General features: G+C 63.5%; 3 protein-coding genes across 3 annotated transcripts in view; 2 read left to right on the top strand and 1 right to left on the bottom strand.

Annotated features, from left to right (window-relative positions):
- CLPB (ClpB homolog, mitochondrial AAA ATPase chaperonin) overlaps nucleotides 1-6,080 on the top strand; it is a 52,141-nt gene extending 46,061 nt beyond the window's left edge. Inside the window, exons 12-16 of the mRNA XM_027699815.1 lie at nucleotides 412-568; nucleotides 3,404-3,477; nucleotides 3,959-4,078; nucleotides 4,521-4,625; nucleotides 5,380-6,080. Of these exons, the coding sequence (XP_027555616.1) occupies nucleotides 412-568; nucleotides 3,404-3,477; nucleotides 3,959-4,078; nucleotides 4,521-4,625; nucleotides 5,380-5,619 (696 nt within the window). The 3' untranslated portion in view covers nucleotides 5,620-6,080. The remainder of the gene's footprint in view (nucleotides 1-411; nucleotides 569-3,403; nucleotides 3,478-3,958; nucleotides 4,079-4,520; nucleotides 4,626-5,379) is intronic.
- A 3,128-nt stretch (nucleotides 6,081-9,208) lies between these two features.
- On the top strand, nucleotides 9,209-14,064 carry PHOX2A (paired like homeobox 2A). The gene is made up of 3 exons (XM_027699829.1): nucleotides 9,209-9,443; nucleotides 11,183-11,370; nucleotides 12,416-14,064. Exons 1-3 carry the CDS (start codon nucleotides 9,236-9,238, stop codon nucleotides 12,842-12,844), a joined length of 825 nt encoding a protein of 274 aa, XP_027555630.1. The 5' UTR covers nucleotides 9,209-9,235; the 3' UTR covers nucleotides 12,845-14,064.
- Nucleotides 14,065-14,651: 587 nt separating this feature from the next.
- Nucleotides 14,652-23,530, bottom strand: INPPL1 (inositol polyphosphate phosphatase like 1; the record flags this gene model as incomplete). The annotated part of the gene is made up of 24 exons (XM_027699763.1): nucleotides 14,652-16,335; nucleotides 16,849-16,967; nucleotides 17,072-17,801; nucleotides 17,872-18,021; nucleotides 18,383-18,467; nucleotides 18,538-18,693; nucleotides 18,775-18,862; nucleotides 18,960-19,048; nucleotides 19,124-19,237; nucleotides 19,327-19,416; nucleotides 19,506-19,587; nucleotides 19,668-19,756; nucleotides 19,841-19,940; nucleotides 20,018-20,156; nucleotides 20,241-20,337; nucleotides 20,737-20,854; nucleotides 21,226-21,422; nucleotides 21,501-21,603; nucleotides 21,853-21,959; nucleotides 22,137-22,287; nucleotides 22,475-22,573; nucleotides 22,983-23,072; nucleotides 23,296-23,386; nucleotides 23,469-23,530. Coding segments are annotated over 24 exons (3,237 nt in total), but the record flags the coding sequence as incomplete, so codon positions are not given.
- Between the last annotated feature and the right edge of the window lie 4 nt (nucleotides 23,531-23,534).

The raw sequence follows: 23,534 nt of genomic DNA, 5'->3' as shown, positions 1-23,534 counted from the left end.
GCAGCAGCTCAATGTGAAATCAATTCCTGTACCAGGCACTTGACAGGGCAATAACCCAAATGTTAATCTCAAGCACCCGACAAGGATTTGTGTCATTGTGCTGGATCTCTGCTGCTGGAGACGGATCGAGGAAAGAAACAGCCTGGGGAGATGCTGCTTTTTTCCTTACTCTCCTCTCTTTTTTATTTTATTAATCAAGAGCACCAGTACTTTGGAAGAGTTCCTGGATCGGTGTGGGGGGGCTGAGGGGTGATGCCACCACGGTGCTGGGCAGCTGTGGTTTGCCAGGCAGTCCCACAGGGATGAGGGACACTCTGGGGAAAGACAAGACCCGTGTTCTTTTTCCTGGGATTTTGGCCACCTCCTGTGTCACCTGCTGACGCCGCTCACATCATGTCACTGTTGTTGCAGGGCAGGCTGACAGATGGGAAGGGGAAGACCATTGACTGCAAGGATGCCATCTTCATCATGACCTCCAACGTGGCCAGCGAGGAGATTGCACAGCACGCCCTGCAGCTCCGGCAGGAGGCCATGGAGATGAGCAAGAAAAGGATCGTGGAAAACTTAGGTGCTGGAATTTCAATGTCCTTCTCCAAATCCCTAAACAATCCCCCTCCTTCCTAATGTGACTTCCTTTGGCACCAGTTTGAGCATCACTTTTGAGGGGGCACACCCAGACCCTTCAGTCTCTCTCCACTGGTCCCCACTGGTCCACATGACTTGGGAATGCTCCTCTGGCAGGAAGTCATGGAATCACAGAGTGGTTTGGGTTGGTAGGGACTTCAAAGCTCATCTCGTTCCAACCCTCTGCTGTGGGCAAACACCTTCCACTAGACCAGGTTGCTCCAAGCCCCATCCAACCTGGCCTGAAACACTTCCAGAGAAGTGAGCACAGGATAAGGAAGGCTGAGAGGTTGGACAGAGCCTACTCCAAAGATGTCATCTCCCTCTGAGGGATGGAATCTCAAATAATGAGGATTTCAGAGCACATGGATTGGATCTGGATGGTCTTTAAGTTCCCTCTCAACCCCACCCCTTCTGGGATTCCATGATTCCCCTTATCTCCTCACACTTCCCTTTCTTTTGGGACCTTTCCAAACGTTTCCTGGAAAAGGCTGTGTCTGGTTCATATTAAAGAGGAATAGTTTTGTTTCCTCACAGTCCTTCCCAAAAGGACTGAGCTTAATCAATTTTAACTTCCCTGTGAAATGGGAGCCCTGGCCCCACACATTAGGCTCCTGGAGAAAAATTTCCCAAAATGTGAATTAGGTAAAAAAAGGGGAATTGAGGAGAGCAAGGGAGGCCTCTGAGATTGGAACTGAACAACTCGATGTGCAGCCTCCAGTGCCTTTGCTGATAACCCCAAGGGTGGACAGATGGATGGTGATTCCAGCACCTGGACTGTGCCTTCCAGCCAGTGTTTGTCACAGGGGGCAGAGGGAAGGCCAGTCCCCAGCAGTTGCTGCCGTGCCTGTGGATAACCAGGCAGCCCTGGATGGTGACTGTATCTCTTCTTTTCTTATCAGCATTAGAAAACTTACAATTTATGATCTTAAAAGTCTGGACACCACATCTTCCTCAGGGTATCCGTCAGCCTGTGCCAGCACAGATACACCATATTCCTGCATCAGTTCTACAGGAGCGGGAGAAAACATTGGATTTCGGCATCAAATCCATTTTCCAGCTCCTTTCTCCTTGTCTCTTCCTTTTCCTTCCGACACTGACTTAATTCAGAATCTTTAAACTTCAGTCAGGCTGGGGAAAGGACAAAGCACGTTGGCAACTGAACTTTCCAGACTAACATTTGAAAATGCCAAATGTTTCTCTGCTCAATGAGAAGAGCATTGAATTTTAATTTCTGGGACTGTACAGCTGCAGCAGGAGTGGAGCTGGGAAAGGCTTTTGGGCGCAGCAGCTGCCCTCAATTGGGTTTCAAGAAGCTCCTGTCCATTTCCCGGGCTCTCAGCGTGGAGATGTGGTGGCAGGAGGTCACTCTAAGTGCCTGATGGGCAGATAAATGGAAAGATAAAGGGAAGGAGCTGCTTCCCCAGCGGCTCCACATCCACCAGCGGCAGCAGCAGATGCTACACGTGGGAAACGGGAATGCTGGTGGCAACACTGGCTCCTCTGCCTTCCCCAGCTCTCCTCTGCCAAAGCACTGGCATGGGCCTGATGGCATCCCTGCCCATGGCAGAGGGGTTGGAACTGCATGAGGGGATTCCAGAGTGCCCTGCACTACTTTGAGCATTAGGGAGGACCTCATAACTCCCTACAGCTGCCTGAACTGAGGTTGTAGCCAAGTGGCATCAGTCTCTTATCCCGGGTAACAAGTGTCAGGACAAGAGAAAATGGTCTCAATTTGTGCCAGGCGAGGTTTAGATTGGATGTTGGGAAAATTTCTTCCTTGAAAGGGTTGTCCAGCTCTGGCACAGCTGCCCAGGGCAGTGACTGGGTCATGAGTCCTGGAGGGATTTAAAAAGCCGTGTAGATGTGGCACTTGGGAACGTGGTTTAGTGGGGGGCTTGGCAATGCTGGGGGAATGACTGGACTCGATGGTCTCAGAGGGCTTTTCCAATCCAGACAGTTCCATGGTTCTGTGTCAGCACTGGATTTGGTCCAGTGGAGCCTGAGAACCCCTCCTGCCACTGCTGGTGAGGGGCAGTGAACTGCATCGAGACTGCAGAGCTGGAATGGGCTCCCAGCGTGGGTCTCTCTCCTCTCCCCTGCCCTGCATGTCAGGATCCCATCCGGGGCACAGGGATCTCCCTGGGAGCATCCTGGTGCTGTGTGGGTGCAGAATGAGTGCAGCTGTGCCAAGAACTGGGGTGATGAAGACAAAGAGGAAGGTGGCCTTGAAAGGCAGACAGGTGACCCTGCAGCTGAGTATCCAGAGTGGCTGGGAGCCAGGATTCAGGAGCAGCCAGACCCTGGCTCCATCTGCAGTCAGCAGAGGGAAGTAGAGGTCGGCCGGAGCGGTGCCACAGACGCCCTGAACACGAGTTTGGTGTTTGCTGGGGAGACCAGGGACTGCTCTGTGCTGGCAGAGCAGCCCCAGGGGGCCAGCGTGCTCTGTGTGTCAGGTCATGGGTGGCCATGGAGCCTGAGTGGGCACTCCAGCTGCCCAAAACCTCCAGGAGCAGCTCCTGCAGGCAGAGCCAGGGCTCTTCAAGGGAGCCATGTCAGCACAGGGTGTTCCCCCGGGGCACCTCATGACACCCAGAACTGCTGCCCACAGTGCCAAAGGCAGGAACACTCCGCTGCCAAACCAAACTGCTGGCACGTGTGGAGGCACCAGGTCTGTCCTGCAGCAACCCCCAGGCCCCCCTCCCCCTCAGTTCCAGCTTGTCCAGACAGAGAGGAAGCCGCTGTCCCCACTGACACCTCCTGTCCCCCTCTCTTCCAGAGGATGTCCAGGCGACTGACAAGATCACCATCTCCAAGCAGTTCAAGGAAAAGGTTATTCGCCCCATTTTGAAGGTATGGATGGTGTTTTCATGGCTCGTGTTTCAGGTACCCTGAGTTTTGGTCCCAATTTCCTTCCCTGAGATATCCACGTTCCTCTCCCAGCTGCGAGAGAAGGGGTGTGGCTTCACTAAAAATGATGGAGGGACCTTTCAGCAAGGTCAGAGCCCAGCAAAAATAAATTACAGCTGCTTCTTGGAGCAGAGCCACCATGTGGGATGGGAAAGGGACATGGGACGGGAAGTACCGTGGTGCAGTTTGGGGGTTCTCTGTTCTCCCAAGGTCAGGAAAACCTGACTGCAGTAGCATCCCCATGACCTTCAGTTTCCTTAAGATGTTTCTGAAGCACCTCAGGGTGCTGTCCAGCTCCATGGCATGGGATGAGATGGATGCTGGGAGCTGTGGGAGGTCGGGTGATCCTCAGGGAGCTCATTCTGCAGTGTCCCACTGGGGTCACCAGCCCTGTCCCTGCTGACCTCCCCCCTTGTCCCTGCAGGCTCACTTCAGACGGGATGAATTCCTGGGGAGGATCAATGAAATTGTCTATTTTCTTCCTTTTTGCCACTCGGAGCTCATCCAGCTGGTCAACAAGGAGCTCAGCTTTTGGGCCAGAAAGGTACAAACCCATCAGTGGCTTTAGAGGGGACTTCTCAAAGTAACTCCAGAGGAAATCAATGCCAGAGCCTCTGCCCTGGGATGAACACAGTGATGTGTCTCTTCACCATTGTCTTGCATGCTGTTGAACTGGGGGTGCTGGGGAGGGCCAGGACCTCTGGGGGCAGCAGGGACGGTTCCTCCTGGGCTGGGCTAGGGGTGAGCTCTGAGCCACCTTCAGAAATGTTATCTGTCTGGTTGGTCTTTGTGTACCTGAGCTCTCCAGGGACTAAATGGGATTTGAGTGACCCTTTGCTGCCGTGGGCCTGGCCTGTTGGAGCTCTGCCCTTCCCAGGGACTCTCAGCACCCCACCACGGCATCCCCACTGCTCAAGGAGTGGGGTGCCAGGCTTGCTGGGAGGCATCCCTAATTCCTCCTCCTCTTCCTCTTGCTCACGTGGCAGGCCAAGGCGAGGCACAACATCACTCTGCTGTGGGACAGGGAGGTCATGGACGTGCTGGCCGACGGCTACAACCTGCACTACGGCGCCCGCTCCATCAAACACGAGGTGAAGGCAGGGGGAAGTCCTCAGTGTCACATCCAGCCCCTCCGCCCAGGGGGAGCCAGGAGGGTTGGAAAGACATCAAAAGAGACTTGGATCTCCTGGAGCAAGTCCAGAGAATGTCATGGAGATGCTCCCAGGGCTGGAACCCCTCTGCTCTGGAGCCAGGCTGGGAGAGCTGGGTGGCTCAGCCTGGAGAAGGGAAGGCTCCAGGGAGAGCTGAGAGCTCCTTCCAGGGCCTAAAGGGCCTCCAGGAGAGCTGGAGAGGGACTGGGGACAAGGGTCTGGAGGGACAGGGCAAAGGGGAATGGCTTCAAACTGACGGTAGATTTAGGCTGAGTATTGAGAAGGAATTGTTGGCTGTGAGGGTGGGGAGGCCCTGGCACAGGTTGCCCAGAGAAGCTGTGGCTGCCCCATCCCTGGAAGTGTCCAAGGCCAGGTTGGATGGGGCTTGGAGCAGCCTGGGCTAGTGGAAGGTGTCCCTGCCCATGGCAGTGGTGGGGTGAAATGGGATGAGCTTTAAAAAATCCTTTCCAATCCAAACCATTCCATGATTGTGTGGATCTCATCCTCCTCATCCCAGGGGAGATGTCTGTGGTCTCAGGAAGGAAGCAGCACAGCCACACTCCAGAGACAGGGAATAAGTGGGATGGAGGAGGAGGTTCCATGATCCTGCGCTGCCCGAGGGTGGATGGAGCTGCTTGGCTCCATGAGAGGCTTCCCCCAGGGTTTTCCTCTCAGGATCTGGTCTGTCCCTCAGGTGGAGCGTCGTGTGGTGAACCAGCTGGCAGCTGCCTACGAGCAGGACCTGCTGCCACACGGCTGCACCCTCAGGATCACCGTGGAGGACTCAGACAAGCAGCTGCTGAAAAGCACAGAGAGCACAGAAAAATCCAAGGTGCCAACCCTGCGGCTGGAGATCGTGGAGAAGGACAGCAAGGCCCGAAAACTGGAGATCCAGGCACCGCTGAACCCCGAAAACATCACTTACTTCTTGTAGGCAGCACTGGGCACTCCTGGCAGCAATAAAGTACCCCAAGAGTCAGAGTGAGCGGTGTCAGAGAGGGCAGAGGCGCAGCCCTGCCACCGCCGGGCACGGGCACGGACATGGACACGGGCACAGACACAGACATGGGCAGGAGCTGCCCCAGGGTGGGCACCGAGGGCTCTGGGGGTGCAGCTGTGGGTGATGAGGTGCCCTGGTGCCATTCAGGGATGGGTCGGTGGAGGGTCCTGAGGTGTCACAGGGTGTTGGAGCTTTTTAAGGAAGGGGGGAGCGATTGTGGACCACGCAGGAGCCGGGATGGATTTGTCGTTCTCATGGGAGGGGGCTTGCTGGGATAGCTGGGCTGGCCAGGTGGGCACAGGGACCGAGTGTGAGTGTAAAAGCCACCAGGCTCCTGCTCTGTATCGTCCCCATTTCTCTTTATTTGTGGCAATAAACATGCCATGCACATCCGACCCTCTGCGTCCCCAGAAAGAGTGACCGTGGGATCACCCATCCCCATCCCAGGGGACTCCTGTGTCTCCTGCTCATCACCAGAAGCCAGGAACGTCACTGGGAGCTGGGAACACAGCTGGGAGCTGGGACCATCACTGTCACATCTCCCCAGCCCAGCCAGCTGACACCCTGGTGCAAAATCCTTGCTGAATCTTTTTCTCCCGACCTTGTTCCAGGAAAAATTTAATATCTTGGGTGTAACTGAGTTGTCCAAACACAGAGCCCCCCATGGTGGCTCCTCCAGGGACCTGCTTGTGATGGGATGGGGGATATGATCACCACCAGAGCTACCCCAGCCGTGGATTTTGAGGAGTAGAACATGAAATACAGATGGAAATCAAACCCCCCCAGGATTACCGAGCCCCAAATCACTGTCCCTTGGGATGGGGACAGGGATGGATTGGAGGTGGCAGCGAGCTGCCAGGGTCCCCATTGCACTTGTGACCCCCTGCCCCTGTGTTCTCATGGGTTCGGTGCTGGTGCTCGTTTTCCAGGGATACAAAGAGGTTTGGTGGGGGCTGCTTTGAGCCCCCTTTCCATCCCAGCAGCCTTTTCCTGGCTTAATCCTGAGGGCTGGAGCAGGATCCCATCCCTGGAGGGTTTGGGAGCTGTCACCAAGCTCTGCTGGAGCCTCCCAAAGTCAGGTTCACTCCCGTAGGTGCGGATGGCTGTGCACTGAGGTGTGCACAGGTGTGCCTGCGTGTGCACGGGTGTGCACGTGGGCCCTCCCTGACCCTTGGAGGTGATTCTCTTGGTGCCAGAGCAGGGGAATGGGCTCCCACCAGCAGGAGCAGCGCCTGGGAGCACAGGATTCGGAGGGAGAACCACGGGGCTGTGCCAAGGACATTCAGTCCCCAGCACCCCAGCCCTGTGCTGGTTCTTGTTCGGTCAGGGCGGCTGGTGCCACCGGCACGGGGGCTCAAGGCACCCCAGAACACACTGGCCTCATCCCAGGAAGAATGGCAGCACAGCTGGGAGCAGCCATGGGACTGAGGGACCCACAAGGACCCCCCAGCAATTGACCTGGGGGACTCCACAGGGTGGTGAAGGCTGAGGGTTCTGGGGGAGAGGGGGGCGATGGGGTGGGTGCTACCACCCCACCCAAGCTGGGGCTAGAGCTGGGGGGCCCTGGGGTGTGAACACAGGGGATCCTGTGGAGGAGTCCCATCAGAGGGGATCCCATCAGCGTGGGACCTGTTGGAGAGGTCCCACAGGAAGGAATCTCCCCATCGGAGGGGTCCCTTTGGAGCGGTCCTGTCAGAGGGGGTCCCACTGGAGAGGGTCCCATCACCCCACACACACAACTCCAGGAGGGCCCCAACAGCCCCGGGCAGACAGACAGCCCCAAGCCCACAGGCAGCCCCTTAGTGCCAAATGGGATGGAGGGACGTGGGTCTCTCCCATCTCCCCCCCTGTGCCCAGCCCTCCCCACTGCCAGTGCCACCCGTTTTGTGGGCAGGAGGTGCCAGCCTCCACCCCCCTTCCCACTCGGCAACACTGGGGACAGCTGGGCACCCCTGCTGCCAGCACCCATCTCCCTTCATCCACCAAAATCCGGAGGGATCACCCACATCCACACCCCACGGGAGCCGCGGGGATGCAGAGCAACTCCCTGGCCCTACCCTCCAGCTGCGCCCTGTCCTGCTCCCCTTCACGTCCCCCTCCCTCTGCTCTCCCCCTTCATCTCCCTCCTCCTCCTCACCCCCCCCAGCTGCCCCCGGCTCTGGGTAGCACCAGCAGCTCCTTGCGTGGCAGATTGCTGCCTAATTAGTTTAGAGGGAAAACTTAATTGAATTAACTTTTCACAGCTCCAGCAGCCCGACAGTGGGGCCTCGCTCCGCGCCAGCCCCGCGCCCTGATCGAATTAACTTGTTTAGCAACCTGCCCGCTCGGCCGCGCAGCTGGGGTGGGCGCGGGGGGGCACCGGCAGCACCCACCGGGGGCCCGGGCGAGGGAGCGGAGACAGAGCTGACCCGGCCGGGGGCGGTGGGAGCTGCTCCCAGGGAAGGAAGTCCAGGAGGGAGCAGGACCCTGTGGGCCTTGAGACGCAGGGAAGGACCCAGCATGAGCATGGGGCAGGGTGTAGGGCCAAGATATAGGGCAGGAGGTGGGGCAGGATGCGGGATTGGATGTGGGGCAGGACAGGTTCGAGCTGATTCCACAGGACCCGGTCAGGGTCCGTTCTCCTTCTTCCCTCCCGGGGGGCCCAAAGCCCCTCGCTGGGCGCAATTAGACTTTTAAATCCTCTTTAGTGAAAGTGTTTGTCTTGAAAATGTCCCAAATCCTGCCAAATCCTCCCCAAATCCCCCTGCATCCCCCCCCCCCGCCCCCGTGCCCCCCTCTGGTGCCGCTGAAAGGGGCAAAGCCTTTGCCTTGGCCCCTTGGCGGGAGGTGGGCGGGATGGGGTGCTTTGAAATTCATCCGGCTTGAAAATTGGGGATGGAGGTGTCAAAGGCCAGAGCCCCCCCAAGGAGAGGGGCGTGGGGCTGAGCACCCCTCCGGAGCCCGCTGCTCCCCCCGCGCACCCAGGGACAGCGGAGGGCACCCAGGGGTGGGGGGCTGGCGTTGCTGCCCTCCTGCCCCTGGGATGCTCAGCCCCGGAGGCGCGGGATGGGACGGGACGGGACGAGGATGGGATGGCACGGGCACGGGAATGGGGATGGGGATGAGATGCAGACGGGATGGGATAGGACGGGACGGGATGGGGCTGGGGACAGAGAAGATACAGAAGAATGGGGACACCGGGGGACCGTCCCGGCGCTGGTCCCGGGGGGGCCCCGCCGAGCGCTGCTCCGGGGGGGTGCTGAGGGGCCGCTTCCCCCGCCCGCCCCGAGGTGGCGGCTGCTGGGGTCGGCTCGAGGAGGGGGGTGCGGGCGCCCACGAAGGGTTAAGGGGGGCGGGGGGCTGCGGGGAGGGGGGTGTCGGCTCCGCCCGCTCCCGCCGTCCCCGGGAGATATTGTCATGCAAAAGCCCCCGGCGAGCGCAGCCTTTGTCCGCGCTCCCCCCGCCAGTATATTAACGGGCCGGGGCGGCGGCGGCGGGGGCGGGCGGGGGCCCGGCGGGCAGGAGGCGGCGGGGACGGGCGGGCGGCAGCCGGGGCCGCGCCGGGCTCGCCATGGACTACTCCTACCTCAACTCCTACGAGTCCTGCGTGGCCGCCATGGAGGCGAGCTACGAGTTCAGCCCCTGCAGCCAGGCGGGCTCCTTCCAGTACAGCCCCATGCGGGGGGGCTTCGGGCCCGCGCCCGCCTGCGCCCCCCTCGCCTCCGCCAGCTGCGCCCTGGGCGCCCTCCGCGACCACCAACCCTCGCCCTACTCGGCAGGTAACGCAGCGGGACCCCCCGAGCCACCAGGGACACCCCCCGAGCAGCCCCAGGACGGGCGCAAGGAAGCGGCCGCGCCGTCGGGGTTGGAGGGGACCGAAGCTGGCGGGGACCGGGGCCGGCGGTTGCCGGCGGTGTCTGGGCTTGGTGCCATCGGTTCCCCGAGCCGTCGGTGTCCTGTACCGTCGGTGCTCGATGCCGTCGGCGCGCGGTATCGTCGGGACTCGATGCCGCCGGTGCCCGTTACTGCCGGTGCCCGATCTCATCAATTCCCGGTGCCGTCGTTGCCCTGTCAGTGCTCGGTGCTGTCGGTGCCCGTCACCATCGGTTCCCGGCGCCGACAGTGCCCGTTACTGCCGATTCCTGGTGCCGCTGGAGCCCGGCACTGTCAGGACTCGCAGCCATCGTTTCCCGGTACCGTTGGCGACCGACACCGTCGGTTCCCGGTGACCCCAGTGCCCGGCACCGCCGGTGCTCGATGCCGCTGGTTCCCGGTACCGACAGTGCCCGGTACTGTCGGCTCTCGGTACCGTCAGCGCAAGCTGCCATCAGTGCCCGGTTGCTGCCCGTTTTCGGTGCCGCCGGTGCTGGGCACTGTCAGGGCTCGATGCCGTCGGTAGCCACTGCTGTCGGTGCTCGGTGCCGTCAATTCCCGGTGACATCGATTCCCGGTGCTATTGATTCCTGGTGCTGCCGGTGCTGTGTCCCGCCGGTTCCCGGTGCCGCCGGTGCCCGCAGCCCAGGCTGACTCCGGCTCGGTCCCACCGCCCCCGCTCCCGGTTTCCCCGCTCTCGTCCGCCGGTGGGGACGGGCCCCCCGAGCACGGCCGCGTTTCCCCCGGGGTCCCCGGCGCGGTGGCAGCCCCAGAACGGGGCTGGGAAAGATCTCCATGGCCGGGACCCCCTTCGCCGCTCCGCATTCGTTGACGCCGCGGAGGCGCTGCCTGGGGATGCGCCCACAACGAAGGAGCTGCCGATCGGTACCGGCCGCGCCACCCGCACCGGCGCCGCATCGCCCCCCCATCCCCGCTCGCACCCCGAGGCCCCGCATCCCGCCGGCAACGAAGGAAGGGGGCCAGGGGCGCGGCGGGGGCAGCGACTCAGCCCTACCCGCGGGGTCCTGCCCGGTCCATTCCTGCACGGTTTATCCTGCCTGGATCATCGTGCCCGGTCCATGCCCCGGTCCATCCCTGCCCGGTGCACCCCTTCCCAGTTCACCCCTGCCCAGTTCATCCTTCCAGCTCCATCCCTGCTCATCTATCCCTGGCCGGTATTTCCTGCCCGGTCCATCCCTGCACATTCATCTCTTCCCGGTCCATTTTTTCCCGGTCCATTCCTTCTCGGTCCATCCCTGCCCCGTTCATGCTGCCCGGTATGTCTCTGCCCGGTGCATTCCTGCTCGGTCCGTTCCTTCTCGGTCCATTCCTTCCCGGTTCATCACCACTATTCACCCCTTCCCGGTCCATTCCTGCCCAGTTCACCCCTGCCCTGTGTATCCTTCCCAGTTCATCTGTCCCCGGCCAATGTCTGTTCCCTACCCTGTCCATCCCCTGCCGTTCATCCCGTCACGGTCCCTCCCTGTGTGGTTCATCCCTGCCCCATTCATCCTGTCCAGCTTGTCCCTTCCTGGTCCATCCCTGCCGGTCCATTCCCGCCTGGTACCCCCTGCCCGGTGCTCCCCAGTGCCCACCGCTGCCCTCCTGCTGTGCCGGTCCCACTGACGCCTCGTTTCCCTCCCAGTTCCCTACAAATTCTTCTCGGACCCGTCGGGGATCAACGAGAAGCGGAAGCAGCGGCGGATCCGGACGACTTTCACCAGCTCCCAGCTGAAGGAGCTGGAGAGGGTCTTTGCCGAGACCCACTACCCCGACATCTACACCCGCGAGGAGCTGGCCCTCAAGATCGACCTCACCGAGGCCCGGGTGCAGGTCAGCTCGGGGAGGAGGGGATGGGGATGGGGTTGAGGATGACGGAACGGGGGGATCTAATCCCACCGGAGCGGGGCCCCTGACTGTGGGATGCTGCCTGTGTTGGGATGGAGGGCGGGGGGGGACTCGGCCTCGGCACCACCACGGTCGGGGACACTGCGGGGCATCGCCCTGCTCTGACGGGGACTGCGGGGGTACCCCCGGCGCTCAGCCTGGCTCCCAGCAGAGTAGGGGCATTGGTTCATGCCACGGCACTGTCACTGCCACCGATTATTTAGTCCAATCCCAAACACCTGGAGGTTGGTGAGAGTCCGGGGAGGACAGAGAGTGGTGCCTTTGTGGGTGTAGACCGACCCCCCCCCCTTTTTCTGGATGCAGACGCTGCCTATGTCAGTACAGATTTCTCTTGGTGGGTGCAGAGCCCCCCGTGTGGGTGCAGATTCTCTTTTGTGAGTGCAGACCCCCCTGTGTTAGTGCAGAACCCTCTGTGAGAGTGCAGAACCCTCTTTGTGAGTGCAGAACCCTCTTTGTGAGTGCAGAACCCCCTCTGTTAGTGCAGACCCTCCTTTGTGGGTGCAGACCCCCCTTTGTCAGAACACCTGTCCTCATAGGGATGTAGGGATCCACAGGACTGGGGGGGTCCCGGCCCCAAGGATGGGGGGACCCGTGGGGCTGCTGGGGGGATGGTTTGTGGAGCCGACCCCACCGTGGGCACCATGGGGAGCAGGAGAGGTGCCCGCTGTGCGGGTGGGCTCTGACCCTGCGAGGTGCACGTGTGGGTGCAGGAGGGGCCCTGGCAATGCCCCCTCAGCGTTTCTCTCCCCCGCTGTCGCCGATGCTCATGCGAGTGCCCGGCACCGACCTCACAAATCCACATTGTTCTGGATCCCTCTGGTGCTGCGGAAAACATTTCCCCCGTGGGAATGGGGGGCTGTGAGGGGAACCTCAAGGCCTGGGGGGGGGAGCTGCCTCTGCACCCACGGGCTCCCCAAACCCCCAGGGACATCGGTGTGGGGTGCTCCCATCCCCTCCATCCACCCCCCAGGTGTGGTTCCAGAACCGTCGAGCCAAATTCCGCAAGCAGGAGCGTGCGGCCAATGCCAAGGGTGCCAGCGGCACCGGCGCCGCCGGGAAGAAGTCGGAGCCGCGCTCTTCCTCAGAAGATGACGAATCCAAGGAATCCAACTGCAGCCCGACGCCGGACAGCACGGCGTCCCTGCCTGCCGCTGCCATCGGCAGCCCCGGCGGCAGCCTGAGCCCCAGCCCCGGCGCGGGGGCACCCATGGGACCCGGCCATGCCCCACAGCCCCTCAAGGCGCCCCTCTGGGCAGGGGTGGGGGGTGGCAGCGGTGCCCCCAACGCGGCCGAGCTGCTGAAAGCCTGGCAGCCCACCGAGGCTGTGCCGGGACCCTTCTCCGGTGTCCTCTCCTCCTTCCATCGGAAACCCAACGGCATCAAAACAAACCTCTTCTGATCACTGAGTCACCGGATCCGGCTGCCCCCAAATCCCCCCCAGCCCTCATCCTGCATCCCCCACCCACTGCCCCCGCCACGGACCCGGCCACGACGCTTCAGCAAACGGGGAGATGGAGCAGGGACCGCCCCGCGCCACCTCCCGGACCCTGCGCCGGCGGGATGGACCCGGAGCTGGGGCAGCTCCCACCGGCACCCGCGTGGGTGCTGCGGGACCGCGGGGGTGCAAGGCGGGGGCGGCACCGCCGTGCTCGGCCCCTGGCACGGCCTTCGCTTCTGGGGGCTCCCGGTGCGCTCCAGGGCTGGGGGCAGGCGCAGGGCTCCCCTCGGCACTGCGGGTGCTCCAGTATCCTGGTGCCCGCCCCAGGAGAACCCCCTCCGATGGGCTTTGCCGCTGGGCTGGGGGTGAGGAAGCACTTTATGGGGCGGGGTCTGGGGGCCGCGGGGTGGGTGTTGCTGAGGAGTGCGGCAGGGAGACGCTCCTCGGTGTGGGAAGGGAATGCCCCCCAAATCCTGCCTGCTGACATGGATCCCCCCCCAGCAGCACCCCGGCGCGGTGGGACTGGAGGCGAGAAGACTCCGTTCCCCAAGATTTTGGGGAGTAAAAGCAGGGCTGGGGGATTCGGGACTCGCCAGCACTGCCGTGGGTGCTGCCCACGGGGACGGGGCACCAGAACGGCTGGCTGGGGGTGAGGGGGTGGTGGTGAGGGATGGAAGCCCTGGAGCCGCAGTGGGACCCCTCGGGGGAGCAGGGACCCCTCTGAACAGCCGGTGGGACCCCTCGGAGGAGCCGGGGCCCCCCAGAGCAGCCAGTGGGAGTCCCTGGAGCAGCTGGTGGGACCCCTCGGAGTAGCCGGGCCCAGCAGCAGGATGGGTGCTCCCACTGCAGCTGCCACGGGTGCAGTCAGGACCCCCCAGCACAACATCCTGATCTCACAAAGGGTCCCCAGCAGGGGACTGGGGTGCTGGTGGGCCCCCTTGCACCCAGCCCCCCCCCCTACACTGGTGCTGCCGTGCCGCTTGGCTTCGTGGCATGGTGAGCATGCTGGCAGCCCACCCGTGTGTCCTCGTCCACCCCCCGTCTCCCCCAGTGCCTCCGAGGTGAGGTCCCCACTTTTCTTTCGTTTTTTTTAACCATTCTGTAATTTATTGCCCATGTTTGCAAACGCCACCAATCCAAATAAAACTTAATTTATTGATGCTGCTGCTGGCCCCCAGCCCTCGCTGCACCCCCCCACAAGGGCTGCAGGGGTGAGGGGCTGCATGGCCCCCACCCCTGAGCTATCCAAAACCTGCCATAGCCCCCCAGGTGATGCCACAGACCCCCAGCACCTTAGGGATTATTTAGGGTGCCCCCCTCCCAAAGACCTCAAGGAGCTGTAGGGAGCTGGGGGAGCACCACATGGGAAGCCCCTGAAGTGGGGTGAGGAGAGGGATGCCCCACACAGCCCCTCTGGCCTCTTGGGGCCCTCTGGGGGTGGTGATGGGGAAGGTCCTAGGGGCACTGGAATGGTGGCAAGGAGCACACCAGGGAGTTGGGCGGGCAGTCTGGGGTACCCAAGGTGGGCAAGAAGGGGAGAAGGGACCTGGTCCCCAACTTGCAGGGACCAGTACAGCCAGTCTGGAAGGTCCCCATTATCCTGGGACCAGTATGGTCAGCCCAGAGCACCCCTGACTGTGCTGAGACCAGTACAGCCAGCTTGGGGGGCCCAGATCACACTGGGACCCAGTTCCTCAATCCTGCCCCCCTTCCCAGACCCTCCCAGAGCCACCCTTGCCACGTGGAGAGCTCCACCACACCCATTGCATGAAACAGAACAAAAATCATTCCAGATTTACCAAAAACCACCAAACACAGGGCACGACAAGACAGGGGTTTAGTGGGGGGAAGTTCACACTGAACACCCCAGTAACAAACAAACAGTCAGGGGATTTTGGGGGGGCTGCTGGGGGGGGCCGGCCCATCCTTCATCTCAGCCGGAGTGAGGGGAGGGGGGTGATGGGGGTGGCACTGCCCACCACCCCCCTGGGCACAAGGGAGAGCCTGGAGGGGTCACCCCAGCGGGGAAGGCATGGCTGGGGGACCCCCACTCTAGGGACCCCCCTGGAAGGGCACTTGGTGAGGTTGGGGGCTGAGCACCCACGGGGGGACCCAGGTGCCAGCCCCACGGCCCCCGAGGGCAACAGAGACCCCCGGGGTGGGGACGGACCCAGCAAGTACCTAATGGGCAAACTGGGAGTGGGGGGCACACCCCGGAGGCACTGGTGGTGTGAGGTGGGGTCTGGGTGAAGGCACTGATCTGACTGCTGCAGTGGGATTCCCGGGGTAGGGACTCCCAGGGCGGGCACAGGGACCTCCATGGTGGGGATGGAACCCCCAAAGTTGGGGACAGGGACCCCTGGGGTGGGGACAGAAACCTCCAGGGATGGGGACGGCACCCCTGGGGTGAGGATGGGGATCTCCCAGGGTGGGGACAGGGGCTCCCTGGGAGGGGACGGGACATCCCCAGGGTGGGGACATGGATCCCTGGGGCGGGGACAGGGACCCTCAGAGTGGAGACACAAACCTCCAGGGTAGGGGTGGGACTCCTGTGTTGGGGACAGGAACCCTCAGGGTGGGGACAGGGACCCTCAGAGTGGGGATGGGACTTTCAGGGTGGGGACAGGACCCTTGGGGTGGGGATGGAGACCCTGAGCTCTGCCCAGTGCTGTCCGTGGGGGCTGGCCAAGCCCTCCCATCCCATCCCACCCCAGCGCTGGCTGGGCATCATGAAGGCACTTGGATTGAGACACAACTTTGCTCAGCGCCTCCTCCTCCTCCTCCTCCTCCTAGCTGTGAGGGGCTGTGGGGGGAGCCAGGGCTCCCAGGGTTCCCCCCAAACAGCCCTTCCCCCAGCCCTTCTTCCAATAAATAAGAAATAACTTATATGTGAGGATGCCCCATAGGGACCCCCCTGTGAAATTGTCTGACCAGAACCCACCACCCACCCTGTCCCCCCCTCCCCCCTCCCCACCCCGTTACCCCGCACCCGAGATGGGGGGCAGGCTGTGGGGGTCCCGGAGCTCCCACTGGCTGCTGGTGACGGTGGGATGCATGGATGCGGGATGCGTGACTGTGGCACGAGGGATCCTCAGCTGCAGGATGCAAGATCTGGGATGTACGGCCGTGGGATCCAGGATGCACGGCCGCAGGATCCGGGGTGTGGAATGCACAGCCACGGGACCCGGCTGCGGGACGCAGGGTGCCGGGCCACGGAACACGCGACTGCAAGATGTGGGATGTGTGGCTGCAGGATTTGGTTGCCGCAGGATTTCGGGTGCTGGGATGCAGGACGTGCAGCCGCAGGATGTGGGATGCCGGGCTGTGGGGCGCACGGGACGCCGGGTGTGTGCGGCGGCAGCTACTTGCGGAGCTGGAGGCTCTCCAGGAGGACGCGCTTGTGGCCGGGCTCCAGCACTCCCGCCTCCTCCAGGTCCTCCTCCGTGATGTCACTGGGGTGGGGGTGCAGACGTGGAGCTCTCTGCCCCCAGGCACACCCCAGCCCCAAGGGGGGCACCCCCGCCCAGGTGAGGCCCCCATGAGGGGGTGCAAGAGCTCCCACTTGGGCTGCTGGGTGCCCACCCAGCCTCCCTCCTGTCCCTGCTGTGGGGCCACATGTTCCTGGGGGGGCAGCTGGGACACCCAGGGGCAGTAGGGATCCTCTCAAGAGTGGTGGGGACCCCCCAGGGCAGCGTGGACCCTCCGGGGGCTGCGGGGACCTCCAGGGGCAGCAAGGGGAAGTGAGGGAAGCAGAAACCCCGAGGAAGTGGAGACCCTCAGGGGGCAGTGGGGACCCCCCCCCCCCCCAGGGGCAGTGGGCACCACTGAGGGCAGTGCCCCCGCGGATCTCCCCAAAGCAGGGTCACCCCACCCGGGCATCGCTGCGGCCCCCCGGGGAGGACATGGGCCCCCTGAGGATGGCAAGTCGGGGGGGTGTGGGTGAGCAGTTTTGGGGGGCTGCTCACCTGAGGAACTCCAGGTCATCCCAGCCGTTGCGCACCAGCCCCTCCTCGTACCGCTCCAGCCCCAGCGCCCGCAGCCACTCGCCCACGCCGGGCACGGCGCCCACGCCACGGCCCAGCACCTGCACCCCGACACCCTCAGCACCGCGGGGCACCCCCAGAGAGCCCCGGCTGAGCGCGCCGGGGGGCCCAGCGGCCCGACCCCCACCCACCCTGCATCACCCACCTCCTCGGCCAGGTCCTCCTGGATGCTCTCCCGGATGGAGTGGGGCGGGAAGGCGAGGGGGCGGCCATAGTCGGGGGGCAGGCAGCGGGGGGGCAGCCCCCCCTTGGCCAGCAGCGGCGGGGGCGGGGCCACCCTCCCCTTCCCACCCCCGTAGTCCACCTCACTCAGCGTCTTGGCCATCTGCAGCACCGAGCAGGAGCGGTCATCCAGCAGCCCCCCCGCACCCGGCAGCCCCCCCACTGCAGGCAGCCCCCCCACTGCAGGCAGCCCCCCGCTAACGGGGGTCCCACAAGCCCCCTCCATCCCGAATCCAGCCCCGGCAGCCGGGGGTGGCCGGGGGTGCAGCTTGGGCAGGGGAGCCTCTCCGAAGGCAGCGGGGTGGGATTTGGGGTCCTCACGAGCGGCGGGCACCGGCAGCTCCTTGGGGGTGCCAAAGAAGGGGTTTGGGGGGAGCTCCAGCTCCCGCGGCAGCGGCGGCGGGGGAAAATCCGGCGGGGGCAGGTTGAGGGTGCCGAGATCCTCCTCCTCCTCGCTCTCGTCACCACGGCACACCGAAGGCTGCCGGCGGCGTTCCGGCACCGCCAGCTGCACCTTGGCCTTGGGGGGCTTGCCGGGATCCCCCGGTGCCAGCAGCTGGTGGGGGACCCCTTCCAGGACGTAGTACGCCGGGTTGTTGAAGCTGTTCTTCAGGGGAGCCCCCGACAGCTCTGGCACCGCCTCTGCCTTGGACCTGCAGGCACAGGGGTGAGCGCGGCAGCCCAGAGCGTGCCCCCTCCCCAGCCCTGCCCACATTCACTCACCGGCTCGGGGCAGCCTCGTCCCTGGGGGTGCCACGGTGTGGGGCAGGGGGCCAGGGGGCTGCTGCAGTGTTGCCCTTCTCGGGCTCCTCCAGAAGCTTCGCTGGGTTGGCAGTGGGGGGCTCGGCACTGGTGGGCTTCCGCCCCACAGACCTGGGCAACAGGAGGTGTTGGGTGCCCCATGGGGCTCGAACCCCTGCAGTGGAGCTCAGAGCCCCAGGATGGTAACAAGGTTCAGACCCCCTGGGACTGGTCTCAGCAGCCCAGCTGAGACCCAGGGCTCAGACTGGGCTCAGACACCCAGGATGGGGCTCAGCCCCCCAGGATAGGGCTCAGCCACCAAAACATGCCAGTGTCACTCTTGGAGGCACAACAGAGCCCCATCCCTGCCCTGCATGGCACAGAGCTGCCCCCAGTCATGTCCCACACCCCATCCCTGCAGCCTCCCGAGCCCCAGGGCCCCCCAGCTGGGTGTTAGGGGTGCCCCCCACCCACCGAGCCCTGTCCCCCGTACTTGGCATAGTCCTGGGTGGCCCTGGCAGCCAGAGGCACCTTCCCTTTGCCGGCTGTTGTCTCGTCCTTATCAATGCTGATCCACTCTGTCGGGGGACAGGGGCTCAGTGGTGGGGTCCCATCCCCAGAGTTTCCCCCGGGGAGGGGAGCCCTCACCATAGAGCCTCTCGCGGGTGCCCAGGCGCTCCGTGGGCACCCGGACCTTCATGGAGCCGCGGATGTTGCCGGTCTCCTCGCCACGGTGGGACAGGTAGGTGAGGAACTGCTGCGCTGTGCTGCCAATCATCGACTTCAGGGCGATGACACACTCCCCTGGGGGTGACAGCAGGGGGGTCAGGGGTCTGCACCCCACGGACCGCCGGGTGCAGGCGCGGTGCTGGTGTGGACACTCACCGTAGGACTCGTAGCCATCGAGGGATTTGACGGTGAGCAGGAGGTGCTGGTCCTGCAGGTACTCGATCTCAGAGAGGATGGGCTTCAGCTGCAGCCAAGGGGACAAGGTGCTGGCACTGAGTGGGGGTCTCCCTGCCCGCAGCTCCCCCTGGTGCCCACCCTGTCAGCCCCCAGCCCCTCCTCACCGTGGGCAGCTGCCGGGAGGACCACTGCACTTTGAGGAAGTTGATGTTGTCGCTGCTCTGACTGTCGTTCTCGAAGCTCTTCTTGAACTCTGTGGTGGCGGGGGGGACATGGCATCACCCCTGTCAGCCCCCCTGGGACCCCACATTGCCATCCCAGCCCTCACCTTCCAGGCAGGTAGAATAGAACTCGATGAAGAACTTGGTGCGACTGGATGTCTTCACGATGGCCTCGATGCTCTCGAACTCGATGTACGCCTGCTCCGAGGACTTGGAGAGCCCTCCACGGAGAGGCGAGGTGTTGGAACCTCCCTGGGACCTCCCCATCTCGAGGGAGAGGTGGAACCCATGGGGGGTGGGGGACAGGCACCTTTTTTGGAGACGAACTGAGACGTCACTCCCACCTCGAAGGAGCCGAAGACGGGTGAGTGGTCACTGGTGACGATGTCATCCGTGCATCCTGCAGCCAGCAGGGATGGGGGCACGGTCAGGATGGAAGGGGCTGTCCCAGAATGGGGGCGGGGGTGTTGGGGGGGTCACACTGCTCACCATAAGCGTTGCAGTTGACGTGAGTCTCGGGGTAGGATTTCCAGAGGATGCGGTCGCACCAGGACGGCACGTTGGTACGCACCTGGCAGGGACGGGGAGGGGATGAGGGTTCAGGTTGGGGCCTCCACCCCTCCCCTGACTCCCCACTGCCCCAGCACCTACCCCTGTGGGTTTCTGCTTGTGCCAGACATAGGTGTCCCGGGAGCCCCGCTCGTAGCGGTAGGTGGGGGGGAAGGTGATCTCCTCCTCACCTGCACAGACAGCAGTGGGTCAGGACAGTCCCAGCAGGAGGGGTTATCCCCCCCAGGCTCTCCCAGAGCCCCCCCAGTCCTCACCAAACCGCAGGAACACCTTGTGCTTCTCCTTCTCCAGGTTGAGCTGATCCACCTTCAGCAGCGGCTCCAGCTCCTTGCGGCTGATGTAGTTGAGGATCTCCTGCGGAACAAAGGGGCTGGCACCGGGCTGGGCAGGGGGTACCCGACACCCCTCAGCCCCCATCCCCATCCCCCAACCTGGATGTCCATGTCCAGGCGGTAATTGAGGTCCCCAAACCAGAAGAGGTGGGTGAAGCGAAGGGAGATGTCAAAGGAGCTCAGCTGCTTGTCCCCCAGCGAGAGCAGGCGCAGGATGTCCAGGTAGTTCTGGTTCCTCCTGAAGCAGGGGACACGGGGACAGGGGTGTCACAGACATGGAGACAGGGCCCCTCCCAGCCCATTCTGCAGTGGGGTTGCTCACCGTGCCGTCTTCTCATTGCCGGAGGTGAGGTGGCAGTTGACAAAGCCAAAGGAGGTGCCATTGAACATGAAGGAGACGCCCACAGCGCCCTTGTTCCCTGTGGGGACACGGGGACATGGGATGGGATGGGGCCAGGGCAGGGGCAGTCCCCCAACCCTGGGGGATGGGGGGCACAGTCCCCACCTGGCTGGGCCCAGAGCCCTTCTCATGTGACACACGAATCCCCAGGGCCTGCCTCGTGCAACACACACACACAGAAATTCTCCTCGTGAAACACCCGCACCCAGACCCCTCCTCACGCAACACATGTGCTCTGGGATCCCTCCCCGGGCAAAACACACCCCCCCAGGCTCCTCTTCAAGCAACACACGTGCTCCAGGACCCCATCCTGTGCGACCCACGCAACACCAGGGCCACCCTGGAAACCCAGGCACTTGTGGGCCCCCCCGGTGCAGCGCACATCCCCTGTACCCCCTGTGCCCCCACGGGCCCCTACCCAGGGTGTTGGCGATCCCCGTCTTGACGCTCGAGGTGCTGACGTGGCTGATGCGGTTCTCGTGCTCCGGCTTCACCAGCACCACCACCTTGATGTTCCACAGGGACTGCATGGCCACCTGCCGGCCCCGGCACCCTCAGCCCCTGCCAGCACGCGCTGGGGCACCCCCGGGACATGGGGGGGGTGCACCCACAGCTGCTGCTCGTCGCAGCTCCACCCCAGCCCCTCCCGCCCAGGGCTGTTCCCCGGGAATTCCACCACCATCAGCACCCGCTGCTACCAGCACCAGGAGAGCGCCCTAAAATACCCGGTGTCAGCAGAACCCAAGCACCAACAGCTGCCCAGCACCACAAGGGGACCCCAAAGCACTTGGTGTCACAGAGCCAGAGCACGGCCGCCCCAGGGACACCGAGCATCGCCCACCCCCACCACCCACTGGTGCCCGCACACCGCAGCCCCCAGGATCCCCCGGAGCCCCCCGGGTCCTACCGGGCGGTACTCGACCTCCGTGAAGTCCTTGAGGACGGTGCGCAGGAAGTCCACCCACTCCTTGTCTCCCAGGGAATTCTCCTGGGTGCCGAAGACGTAGATGTCATGGGGGATGGCCATCGTCACCTCATCCAGGGTCTTGCCCAACCCCTTGGAGGTGAACCACGAGGTGATGCTCTTAGGGGGGGGGACGCTGCCTGCAAGGGGGACAGCATGGTTAGGGGGGGACCCCGGGGTCTCGGCACTCCACCGTGGGCTTCCCCCGCCCTTCTCACCCATATTCCAGGTGCCAATGAAGATAGAGATCATGTCAGGCTCATCCTGGTGGGAATGCTTGTTCTTCATCAGCTGCAGGAGCTGGCAGAAAGCCTCACGCTTCTGCAGGGGGGGACATTGAGAGGGGGAGGCCAGAGGGGCTCCCCACAACCCCTTCCAGCACCCCTGCTTTGGCTCAGCCAAACCTGGCACCTCCTGGGCATGGGGGACCACTACAGGGACATCCCCCAGCCATCAAGCACCAGCACCCAGCACCCAGCACCCGGCCCTGAGCCCTAGCAGGGCCCAAGGGTTAAATCCCACCCCTACAAGGGACCTGCCCCCTCGTCCCCCCACCCGAGCGTTACCCACCCGGGCACTGACGAAAACGAAGTCTTTCCGTTGTGTTTTATCCTTCTCCTTCTCAAAAACGATGCCCAGTTTGTTCTGCACCCGCTGTGACTTGATCAGCTGCCGGACTGGGGGGGGAGCGGCGAGAGCTGGGGGGTGCTGGGTGCCAGCTGGGTGCTGGAGCCCCCCCCAAGGATGGGGACACCCCACAGCTCCCAGCCCACCACTGAGCCCCACGGGGACGCTCCCCAGCACAAAGGCAGCCTCAGGGGTTCAGGGGGCCCCGTGGGTGCCTCCCCACTCACTCTTGTCGTGGGTGAAGGTGTTCCAGTCCTCCTGGGAGTCCTTCTGCTTCTTCAGCACCACCAGCTTCCCCCCCTCCACGTCCACACTCAGCGTGTACTTCTGTGACTTCCCAATCTTGGTCAGGTCCCCCAGGGTGATGTCCAGCTTCACCTGCCGGGGGACACTGGGATGAGGGAAGACAGAGGGGACACCCCAGCACTGCAGCTGGCACCCAGCCCCCCCCGGGGACACCTCGGGGTCTGTGCCCTCAGTGTCACACCACACGCACTCGGCTGATGCCGAAAGTCTCCCAGAACCCCGAAACTCAGGAAGGGGGGTAGGGCAGGGCAGGGCTCACCTCGAAGGTCTGCACTGGGATGCTCTTGGCCTTGCGGGACAGGGGCTGGGGGGGGGCGGTGGGGGCAGCCGAGCTCATCTCCTGCAGGGCCTTCAGTGCCTGCCAGAGCCCCCAGTGGCATCAGCCGAGAGCCCACCGGCCCCCCCCAGCTCTACCAACCCCTCCAACCCTCCAGTCCCACCAGCGTTCCAAGCACCCTCAGCCCTCCCAGCCCCCCAAGATCCACCAGCCCACTCAGCCCTACCAGTGCCCCAGCTCCACTGCCCCAGCCCCCTAAAATCCACCAGCCCCCTCAGCCCTTCCAGTGCCCCAGCTCCACTGCCCCAGCCCCCAGTCCCACTGTTGCCTCATTCCCATAAGCCTCCCCCAGCTCCCCCCAGCTCCACCAGCCCAACAATCCCTGTCAGCTGTCCCAGTCCCACCATCAGCCCCACAGACCCCTCAGTCCATCCAGACCCCTCAGGACCACCCCCATGAGAACACATCCCCCGCACACCCCCGGCCTCACCTTCTTCTCGATGGAGGAGAGGAAATCTTTCAGCACAGACAGCTTCAGCACCAGGCTCTCCAGCTCCTGCTCCCCGCTCTGCCCTGCTGTCTGGAACCCCCAGCAGGTAACCCCAGCACAGGGATGGGATCCCCACACCCACCCCAGTTCCCCCCCCCCGAGTAGCAAGACCCCCAGGCGCCCTGGGATGGGGCAGGATGGTGGGTGTTTCTCCCCAGGCTTTCCCACCACCCATGGACGGTGCTACGGTGGGGTCTGTGGGCACAGTCTGTGGTGGTGGGTTGCCACCACCATGTCCCCATATCCCCCTCACCTGCTGCAGGATCTTGGAAACCATGGGAGAGCTCTGCTGGTCAAACACTTTGGAGAGGATCTCCAGCCCTGCCAGCACCTTGTCCACCTCACTGCAGGGGCAAGAGGAGCCAGCTCAGCGGGTGACACAGATGTCCCTCCATCTGCCCATCTGTCCCGGCGCCCAGCACCCACCTGTGCAGCCGTTTGCAGGAGGTGACAAGGGTCTTGTTGAGGTGGGGGAGGCTGTTGGCCCCCCCC

The sequence above is a fragment of the Neopelma chrysocephalum genome, unplaced genomic scaffold (genome assembly GCF_003984885.1).
Source record: "Neopelma chrysocephalum unplaced genomic scaffold, ASM398488v2 Primary Assembly neopelma1_141, whole genome shotgun sequence".
NCBI classification, from domain to species: Eukaryota; Metazoa; Chordata; class Aves; order Passeriformes; family Pipridae; genus Neopelma; species Neopelma chrysocephalum.
Note: the sequence above shows the minus strand (reverse complement) of the source record. Positions and strands in the feature narration are given on the sequence as shown.

Excerpts from the sequence above, each read along its gene's own strand:
- PHOX2A (XM_027699829.1), top strand. The coding sequence starts at position 9,236 with ATGGACTACTCCTACCTCAACTCCTACGAGTCCTGCGTGGCCGCCATG. Across the intron at positions 9,444-11,182 it reads ACCCTCGCCCTACTCGGCAG|TTCCCTACAAATTCTTCTCG; the intron begins GTAACGCAGCGG and ends TTTCCCTCCCAG. Across the intron at positions 11,371-12,415 it reads TCACCGAGGCCCGGGTGCAG|GTGTGGTTCCAGAACCGTCG; the intron begins GTCAGCTCGGGG and ends TCCACCCCCCAG.